This window comes from Chrysochloris asiatica, unplaced genomic scaffold, assembly GCF_000296735.1.
Source record: "Chrysochloris asiatica unplaced genomic scaffold, ChrAsi1.0 scaffold00001, whole genome shotgun sequence".
NCBI classification, from domain to species: domain Eukaryota; kingdom Metazoa; phylum Chordata; class Mammalia; order Afrosoricida; family Chrysochloridae; genus Chrysochloris; species Chrysochloris asiatica.
The window spans coordinates 24302718-24313727 of record NW_006408519.1 but is presented as its reverse complement, the minus strand read 5'-3'; the positions used below and the strand labels follow the sequence as shown (position 1 = coordinate 24313727).

The following is an 11010-nucleotide window of genomic DNA, read 5'->3' as shown; positions in this document are numbered from 1 at the left end:
ATCATCCAGTCATTGAAGCCAGGTCAAGTGGGTGTTATCTGCAAGTGTGGGTGTTCTTGTGCATATGCCCTCTCTTCTTATCAGCTGGATACTTCACTCTCCACTCTAGTCCTTTGTGGCCATGTCACTGACTGTGGGCCCAAGAGTTCCCAGGTCTTGCCACACTGCTGACCAACCAGGTCTCCAGCTGGGTTCACAGGTGTCTATTGAACATTGTAGGGCTTAGCTTGCAGCTTCATTGCTGTTTTTCCCTCACTTCCCCTTATTGGTGATGAATGTGGTCGCCAATCAGAGCACAAAAATGTCATTTTGAGGATTAATGTGTGCCTGACCCAAGCCATACTATTTTCAATAGGGTCCTATGCATGTGAAAGTTGGACAATGAATAAATAAGACCATAGAAGAATTGCTGCACTGAGTTATGGTGTTGGAGAAGTACACTGAAAGTACCAACAGACCTAAAAATCTCTAGTAGCATACTGGTTATGAATCGGGCTCCTAACCACAAGGTCAGAAGTTTGAAACTACAAGTCATTCCGTGGGAGAAAGATGAGGCTTTCTGCTCCTGTAAAAATATGTACAGCCTCAGAAACCCTATGTAGGGTCGCCCTGAGTTGGAACCCACTCCACGGCACACCCCACCACCACCAATGGACATATTATCAGGAGGGACAAGTCCCTGGAGAAGAACATTATGCTGAGTCCAAAGTAACTTGATGGCACTTAACAATAACAGTAACAACAATGGCACAGTTCAATTTTGTTACTTTCTATTGGTCAAAAAACTTGGAAATGTCTCTAGAAATTAGTCTAATTCAAGTTATCTTCCATTTCCCATTTCCACTTGTCTGAAACCTTGTTTTTTCATCAAATTTATTTGTATCCCTTTAATCATGTGAAATACAATAATTGAATGAAGGTAAGTAAAATGAAGATTACTATCATGTTAGAGGCGGGATAGTGGCCCAGATTTACTAAATTGGATTTACAGTTGAATTTGGAACCCAGGTATGCATAATCCAAATATGAGTTTCCTGGCTGAATTATTTTTTTCTGAATTTACAAAATTGATCTAATTCTCCAATCTATATTTTTCCGGAGTTACAATTTGTTAATGTTTTTCATCTTTCTTGAAACTCTCTGTAACATCCCTACCATGTTACCATCTCTTCTTCATTTCACAAATGTTTGTAGTTCTAAGAGTTAAACTTTTCTTTTTCAATTGTAACAATTTTCTTGGAGAGCATCATCTACGTTCTCGATTTCTAATTCTGTTTATGTGCTACTAACTCTGAAAAGTGTGTCACTAACTACATCTGCCCAATTCACATATCCATTTCTCTAATACACATCCCAGCTGAGTCTCATAGGTAGGAGATGTTCAAAATTAAATTCATTCTCTTTCTCCACAGCTGTCTCCTCTTTTATCTGTTGTCAGGTATGGCAACACCCCATTCTCCAGGGTTAGAGGTCTGGTCAGACACTGCCACAGCTGCATCTGTTACTATTGTTTCTCTCCAATCCAATCAGCCAACATATCCTATTTCTCTCTTCCTCCCATTCTCCATTACCTGTGCCTGAGTTCAACCCTCATCAATTACAATCTGTTCCTAGATTGAGTCTTTTCTTGACTGTCTTTCTCCCCTCTTCTACCTCTCATGGTTTTCAGTGATTTGTGAGTGTTTTACATTGGACCGGACTTTCAGATGAATGTTCCTATGAAAGAGAAGCGCTAACGTTCACAGCAGCAAGCCAGAAATTAGAAATGGTTTCAGTAAATGTTTGTGTGAATAGATAAATGAATTATTTAACATAAAAGAGAAAAAAGTACATTACATGACATAAAAAACCAAACAAACTTACTCTCATAGGAAAACTTTTTTTAAAAAATAAACTTCATCATAGTTCATACTACAAGAGATTTTTAGGAAACTTGCCATAATTTATGTTCTGGACATTTCCTTTCTTGGCTAAAGCAAACTGTAAAATGGCACAGTTTCAAAACTGACCAGAAAGTTTAGCTAACTCTGGAGAGTCCTCAAATAGTTCTCTGCGGCAAAGATTATGACGAGAGATCACAAAAGGAACTCCCAAACCAAGTATTTATTTTAGGCTTTGCGTGGGTTCCTTTTAATGAATTTTCCATAAATGGAAACCCACTGGGTCACTCATGCTTCTTCATACAGGGAGAGCATGCTCTGTAGAATGGCGCTGGCTGCCTTGCGTAATGTACCAGAAGCTTGCTAGAGGAAGTGTGTTCTTTTATTCTTTAGGAAGACACAGATACGAGTACAGTGCCCTAGCCACATCACACATTATCTGAGAAATTTCCTTCTTGGTTGCTTTGGACAAGAGTTAGTTTAGCACCAAGAAAGAAAGTCAGTATCTGTCCATCTGGGTTTGGAGAAGGTTTTGGTTGATCACCTACCATTATGCTGTTGAGTCACAGTGTAAAATAAGCACTGTAGGGTTTGTAATAATTGCTCTTGAACTGTGCATGGGAGCTACAGCATAAGTGAAAGCAGTTGGTAACAGTAAAGGCTTCAAACAGAAAACAGTATATATAGCACATGCTCGGAGTTTGTCTTCTGCCTCCATTCATTCTGTGGCTTGGGACAAGTTAATGGTCCTTTCCAAGATTCATTTTTGTAGCTAGTTGAGGCTTAAAGAAACTAATGCTAAAGCAGCCTAAAGTAGGCACTAACCAATATATTGTCATTTATTAAATCACTTCCTGGCACAGAGTAGAGTTTAATGCATAAGTATTCGAGTGGGCTAGGAAGAGCAGCATTCCATCTTCGTATATATATGTACATGGTGGTGGTTATGTGCTGTGGAGTCAGTTCCAACTCATAGCGACCCTGTATGGGGTTTCTGAGGCTGTAAATCTTTATGGGAGCAGAAAGCCTCATCTTTCTCCGCTGAACAGCTGGTAGTTTCAAACTGTTGACCTCAAGGTTCACAGCCCAATTCATAACCACTATGCTACCAGAGCTCCTTGTATATGCACATATTCTACTTTCTAAATATGGGGACATCCCATTCAAAAAATTATATGTATTTGGAACCAAGAATTAAATGATTAATCAAATAATCAAGAGAATTCGTTTAATCATAAAAATAATTCACATTGCTCTCAAATGTTTTATTTCCACTTGAAACATTTAGATGAGCTTCGATTTACTTGTATTTTGAATCCTCTTGCAAAACCCAGGTCTGTAATGTAGCATCCATCCATTTCACTTTTAGAACTTAATGACACTTATGATGCAAACTAACTGCATATCTCTTCTAAACCCGTCTAGATTTTTCTCCAGTTTTTTAAAACAACTGTCTTAACCTACTCCAGTTTCTATAGTCATATTTTTCTTTGTCACTCATCTTTATTAAATTACCCTAGAGCATTCAATCTACTTGTCCTCTAAAAACAGATAATAATTCTAATAGTCTTACAAAAATACAAACAATTTTTATAACCGTGCTTTCTGATTTACATAATATTTAATTGAATTACCTAATTGTAATGACAAGTACAACTAACTTAAGGAGATTTAACAACAAACATAAAACTGACTTTTGTTAAACATACATGTACAACTCCACGGGAAGGACAGTGAGATGGGATGTTAGAGAAACGATGGAGTTGAGAGTTCTGGATGCTAAGTCATCAGTTGATTTACTGAGGGAACGGAAGACATGAGGAATCTGCAAAGCCACCTACATGGGTATTGATTGTGCATGTTCTGCTGTATAAAGGATTTTACAAGGAAAACCGGATGGAACAAGAAGTAGGTTGGGGTTAGAGCATGACAGCTGGTTCTAAGCAGCTAATTAACCAACAACTGGATCTAGTCCAAACACAGAATATTACAATGTTAGAACTAGAAAGGGCTTTGTTGTTGTTGTTAAGAGCCGTCGAGTCAGTTCCGACCCATAGTAAACCTGTATAGAATTTCCAAGGAGTGGGCTGGTGAGCTTGAACCCACTGTTAAAACTAACCTCATAGTCCAGTGCATTAACCCACAGGGTTATAGAGGACAACTAATCCAATTCATCCATCCTTTTCACCTACTGCCAATACCATCATCTTGTAATTTTTGATAAATGAGGAAGAGAACATCAGAATAACGCTTTTAGCTGGGTTTGAAATGGAAAAGTCTTTAACAGTGCCCAGTATTACAAATGGAAAACAATGAGAGGGTCAAAATGATTAGAGATGGACCCTTCACTTTGATTTCAAGGAAAGAGGCATGGAGATGTCTAGGAGAGTCCCCAGGCTAGCGGGAAGCATTCGAATGCAGAAAGTTTGGGTTTCCTTAAAGCACAAATGTTCTACACCAAAGACTGGATGGATAGTCATGGCATGGGAGAGGACACAAAAGAAAAAAAAAAATTGTAAAGAAAATTCCATGTACTCTTTCTTCATAAGTCAAGCATATGCAGCACAAACAGAGCGCAGCCTCTTCGAAACCAAGCACTTTCTGCTTCTGCAGCCACACCTATCCAGGTATTTTAGCTTTGGGGGGTCTTAATTCATGGTTACTTGAAGACTCTATTGTATCCAGAAATTCCTCTTATATTCTAATTAGACTTTATGTATTATCATAAGAGAATGGAGATGCATTGAATAGTCAAATGGTCTGTCAGAAGGCATCCTCTTTTTTTTAGCTGTTTTTTAGAAAGTTCAGAAGAAAGAGAGAGGACTGAATGATGAGCTAGCTCTATTAATCATGCCCATTCTCTGTTTAGTAACTGGCTTCATTCACCAGAAATTCAGTGTGGGAATTGGGGCTAACCAGAGACGGAGACCTGAACATTCAATTTTGGCCACACACAGTTCTGTCTTTTTAACCAAAGTGGAAATTTTCAAATAAAACACAGAGACCCAATTGAACCTGGTGAAAGTAAGTCTATGGTTCTTCAAAACTCTGATTTTAAAAAACAGCTATGTTAATTACCTTCATTAATATGATTGCTCTCTAACCCTTAAATCAACCTTATTCACTTTTTTCTCTTGTGGACTGCTTTTACCTCAACTTTCCTGTCTTTTGAACAAATAGCAAACATTTCCAAAACATTGCTGCAGGAAACCAACAATGCCATATCTGATTACCTAGAAATATACAAGTATTATCAGCATTCTTGATCCTATCCTGTATTAATCCAACTCCCCTAGGAGCCACACAAATCCAGTTTATTTGATTTCTTTATACATCCTTAGAACTTTCCTGGGGTGATAGAGCCAGCACTGATGAGCAAGTGAAGAATCCATGTTGAAATGGGAAATGGAAAAGACGGGGCTGAGGTTAATCTCAAGACTTCCAGCATTACCAGGATATGGCTTACTCAACAGTGGACTGAAGACAAAGGTCTCCCTGGATCGCTGAGCCAGGCCTCTTGAAAACAAACAAAACCCTCAAAAGTGGCTCTCCAGGAAATCAGAAGCCAACAACAGGAAAGAAAAAAAAGACATATTTCCTCATTGTTTGGCCATGCAAATTGCATTGGGAAATCCTCATTCCTTTGCACAGAGCATTTTAGAAAGACATGCGCCAAGTCCACACAAGGAGACTTAAAAGCTTTTCCATGAAATAATGACCAAATAGCAACACAGTTAGTCTTGTCACCTTGCTTATTTCCTATGGAGCAGAGGTCCTCTGTCCCTGTGGTGTGTGTGTGTGTGTCTGTCTGTGTGTGTGTGTGTGTGCCATGAGTCGGTTCTGACTCACAGCAACCCTGCATAGGGTTTCTAAGGCTGTAAACCTTTACAGATGCAGAAAGCCTCATCTTTTTCCCTCGGAATGACTGGTAGTTTCGAGCTGCTGACCTTGAGGTTAGCCGCTAGACTTGTAACCACTGCACTACCAGAGCTCCTTCTCTGCCCATTGTTGTTGTTGTTGTTGTTGTTGAGTGCCTTCAAGTCGGTTCCGACACAGCAGTCCTGCATAGGATTTCCAAGAAGTGGTTGGTGAACTTGAACCGCTGACTTTGAGGTTCAAACTGACCTTACAGTCCAGTGCACTAATGCACAGCGCCACACCAGGACTCCACTCTCTCCTATAGGGTCGGTATAAGATGCAGTTACACTTGATGGCAGTGGGTGGGTTTAAGTGGGGCTGGTCCATTCCTTTCTCCTAATTTTGATCCGCTCCATCTAAGCCAACAAAAAAAGTCCCATGAAACTCAAGAGCATGCTTTCTCCAGACACCTCCAGCTCACGAGCATTTTCTGAGAAGATAACTGAACCAGCCCCCTTTTTGCACTTTATTCTGTGTGTTGGTTGGGAGTCCTACACATGAAAGCAATGTTTCTTTTTGACAAATGTCCTTGATTAAAAGAGCCATGGAACTGGGTGAGAAGTCTTTTCTTTAATCTTCTGGTTTAGCAGGTCATATTACGTTCCATCAGACCTGAAGCTTACCGTGTTTCCGTAAGAAGTGAATGAAAGGACTTAAGCTTCAAATGCCCAAATGCTTATGAAATGACCATTCTTTGCCTTTGCCACCCCAAATTCAAAGGGAGTGCTGTTTCTCTAGCTTGGTATGATTTTGCTAGGTCAGGGAGTTTCTGTGAGATTTACTGAGTTTTACAAAGAAGAATTTGGATAAAATAGTGATTGTATTTGGACTGATACCTCCCCAAAGCCTGTGTGTGTTGAACCCTCTACCAAACACAAATAACAAATGCCAAAATAACACCCCTACTCACAACCAACACTCCTGTGTGTCTGTGAGTGTGTGTTTTCTGTAATTTAGGTTTAAAAAAAAAGCAAAACTACTTTGCTGCTCCATTGCAGACCTTTTGAGATCTAGAATACAAGGAAGATGCCCAGTTGAAGCTGGCCTCCCAAGCAGCCCTCTTGCCCATGAAATCCTTTCTTCTTCTACACAAACCTTTTCCTGCCATTCTTAAAGGAAATTTTTGAAACCTTGCCTCCTCCTTGAATTTTTCCTAATTATCCTGAAGATAGGTGGTCATTTAATTTTCTTGAATTCGCCTGCCTGTGTGTGTCAAGACTGCCCCAGATGTTATTCTGGAGGGCACAGCAGTCATAAAGTTCTAGAATCTTTTCATTAGATTACAAGCTTCATGAGAACAGAGGTCACGTTTTATTCACCAGTATCTTCCTGGTGCTGGACATGTATATAGTCGGCATCACAAGGCATAGCTGTTGCATGAATGGTCAGAGCAGCTGTTAAGTCAACCTTGTAACCTTCAGATGTCACTAACTCTGCATTTCACTGTTTAGTTGGAATCACTAAGTCTTAGAATGTAAGAATCAAGAGGTACCATCCAGTCCTAAGCATGACTCCTGTAAAAACCCCTTTAAACTGGAATCCGTCCCACCTCCGCTCCATGTTTCCCATTTCTTTTATCTGTTCTTTTTTAGCAACACATCACCTTTAATGTGTAATTTACTATCTTATTTATTATCCCCCTAAGTAAATTGTAAACATCACAAAGGTTAGGTATTTTGTTGTTGTTATTTTTGTCTATTTTATTCACTGCTGTACCCAAGTATCTAGAACAGAGTCTGGTATCCATGAAGGGCTCAATAACTGTTTGCTAAGCGAATGAATGAAAGAATAGTGGAGTATGTCCTCCACATTCAAACCACCGCAGAAGCTGATGACATTCCAAAGCCCAACTCCTGACTCATGGATTCAGAATGACGAAGAATGTGAATCCTCAGAATCCCTATTTTAACACAGAATCTCCAGACATTGTGGTGTAGCTGTTCTGAGAACCACCAGTTTGTACAACTCATTAATTTAGAGATAATCCTGGAGCCTGGGAGTCCTGGTGTGGCGCTGTGGGCTAATGTGTCAGACTGCAAGGTCGGTGGTTCAAGCTCACCAGCTGCTCCTTGGAAACACTATACAGGGTTGCTATGGGTTGGAACTGACTCAATGGCACTTAGCAACAACAACAGCAATCCTAGAGCCTGAAGAGAGAAGTGTCATTTGGGTCCCATGGCTAATTTATAGTGAGTCTTAATGTAGAGACTCCTGTTCTGATGAGGCTTCCACGCCAGTCATCTAGAAGCCTGGTTTTATGTGATGTCTTTGGGGTTACCACATTCTTCATCTGTGATTTTAAACCATTGCTTCTGTTTAGTTAGTGCTGTTGAGTCAGTTCCAACTGTATAGTGTTTGTAAGGAGTGGCTAATGGATCTGAACTGTCAACCTTGTGATTAGCAGTTCAGTGTTTATCCCATAGCACCACACCATTAAGCTACTAGAGCAAGGACTATGGTTTTTAACCTCTTCTGTGATGTATCTTAGGGTTGTTACGGACGCCCTGTTCCCATGCTAAGTTACTACTCCTGCCTGTCTCCTTGTAGTTCCTAGATATCTCCATGAAATGGACCACTCAGGAACCATTTCTTCCAAAATACCTTCATTATGACCCCGAAACGTCTCGTCAACTGATGTGTGACAAATGTCCTCCTGGCACCTACCTAAAACAGCACTGTACAACAAGGCGGAAGACCGTGTGTGCCCCCTGCCCTGACCAGTACTACACAGACAGCTGGCACACCAGTGAGGAGTGTCTATACTGCACCCCAGTGTGCAAGGAGCTGCAGCACGTCCAGCAAGAGTGCAGTCGCACCCATAACCGCGTGTGTGCGTGCCAGGAAGGGCGCTACCTCGAGGTCGAGTTCTGCTTGAAGCACAGGAGTTGTCCCCCTGGATTCGGAGTGGCACAGGCTGGTACGTATCTGCCTTCAACCTGTGGCAAAGTTAATTAGGATTGTCCAAAGGGAAAGATTAGGGGAACACTTTTGTCTTGATGACATTACAGGATAGCAAATTGCAACAGTAATGGAACCTGCTAGGTATGTACCGTGCAGCTGGATGGCTGCCAATGGGACATTTCTCAGAAGAATACTTTGCCACTCCAGGGCAATTTAGTGACAAATCTCAAATGCAGCAAATTGCTCTCTAATGAGATGCATGATGGATTGCTCTTTTTTAAAGGAGCATGCTCTGAGTTGCACTGTTTATAGCTGATAGATAGATACCTGTATGCTTCACTTGAGCCTGAGCAGCTTCAAACTGCACAGAGTGCTCTTTGACAAACATCAGAAATGTTCATTGATACCAAGAGAGTAATTATGCTGATATTAATGAGGCTCCAGAGTGCTAACAATGAACAGTTCTAATTAATTATGTAAAAAATGAGAATGGTTAGGGGAAATGCATTTTATTATTAAAAATGAAGCTAGTTCTTCTTTGGGCTTGGGAGTTGAGTGTCTGGGAGGATAAGAAGGTAGTGATGTCTTTTCAGTGAGCTTATTCTTCATCATAGACACAACAGATTGTCAAACCCAGGTAAGTACTTGTCTATAAACAAAGTCCTTTTTCTCCTTTGCATTCTGAACAGCATAGGTTGGCCCTGAATCTTTTGAAGCTACAACCCACATTTTTTCTACCACATTCACAAAGCCCAAATATAGTCTATACCCATCTTTGCAAGATGGCAAACTTAAGAAAATTCTGCTAGTTTTCTGGAGTAAATAGTAAATAGTACAAACAATGATTATTCTGTTAGAGCAGAGTTTCTTAACCTAAGAACTAATGGAAGATGGTCTGGAGACTTCTTAGTTGGGGACAGCTGTCCTGTGCTTGGTAGAGTGGTCTCTACCACTCAATGCCAACAACACCCATTCCTCAGTTAGGTCTACCAAAAAAGTTCCCAGATATTGCCAAATTGGTTGAGAACCACGGGTTTAGAGGACATTCATTATTTGTAAAAGGAACCTTGCTGGTACAGTGGTTAGGCATTGGCTGCCAACCAAAAGATTGGTGGTTCAGTCCTACCAGAAGCCTCTTGCAGGGGAGTGGCAATCTGATTACAGCCTAGCAAACCCTGAGAGGTAGTTCTCTCTCCTGTTCTGTAGAATCATAATGAATTGGAATTGATTCAACAGCCTACAGCCACAACAATTATAGGTGACTGTTGTAATTTTCAGAATGTGTGATATACAGAGTCTAAATGATTAGATACTTTGGGTTTAAAGACATGCAAAAGACACATAATACAAGATTGAAATGTACTCAGTTTTCCAAAACGAGATCTTACAAAATCAATCACAGAAGTTGAGAACTGCATAAATACCTTGACTATGAGAATTTGAGGGAGTAATTGGTGGCATTTCCTTGTTTGGGACACCAAAGCTATGCCAAGTTGCAGGAGGCAAACAGCCCATCCAACAAAAACAAATTCATTTAAATAAATTCAGTAAATTGCATGTGCAGAAAAATGAATTAAGCATGAACTGTACAGCTTAAAACCAGAAAACACTGAAAAAATAATGGAAACAGCCAAGAGCTTCCTCACATAAACATAAAAGTATCTTTGTAGGGTGAAGGAAGCAGGTATTCAGAAGGCTGAGGACATGGTAGACATTTTATTTTGTGGCACCACAGTGGGGCTTATTTAATTGAATCTTCCTAAAACCCCCACAGTGGTTCCAAATGGAAAATAAGAGGTTTCCAGCCCAAAGAGAAGGAAGGAATATGTGGACTTATTCATATTCCTTATTAAATGGTATTTATTCACCTTTCTTCCTATTTACTAACCATTCATCTTTTTTTCTTGTTCCTTCTTATATTCTTATAAGTCAGATGGTCTCTGATCCAAATTTTATTTACTCCCATTCTACCTTCCAACCCTGTAATTCCTCTGTAATTATTTAGATCGAGCCTGGAGACTGTCTCCAACACAAGCAGAGTCCCTTATTAGGGAAATTCACATTTTGCTTTCAAGGTTATAATTTTTATATTTCCATTGTTACTTATAAGGCAAAACCATTTACTTAAATAAGTATATATGTATGGAGCTCTGATAGTGTAGTGGTTATGAATCGGGCTGCTAATCTCAAGGTCAGCAGTTCGAAACTACCAGCCGTTCCACGGGAGAAAGATGAGGCTTTCTGCTCCTGTAAAGATTTACAGCCTTGGAAACCCTGTACAGGGTCGCTATGAGTCAGAACTGACTCCAGG

At 40.2% G+C, this 11010-nt stretch overlaps 1 protein-coding gene across 1 annotated transcript in view; it reads left to right on the top strand.

Annotated features, from left to right (window-relative positions):
- The window catches only part of LOC102828688 (tumor necrosis factor receptor superfamily member 11B-like), a 28541-nt gene extending 19788 nt beyond the window's left edge, over positions 1-8753 (top strand). Inside the window, exons 3-4 of the mRNA XM_006830828.1 lie at positions 6756-6792; positions 8346-8753. Coding sequence (XP_006830891.1) covers positions 6756-6792; positions 8346-8753 — 445 coding nt within the window. The remainder of the gene's footprint in view (positions 1-6755; positions 6793-8345) is intronic.
- Positions 8754-11010: the final 2257 nt, after the last annotated feature.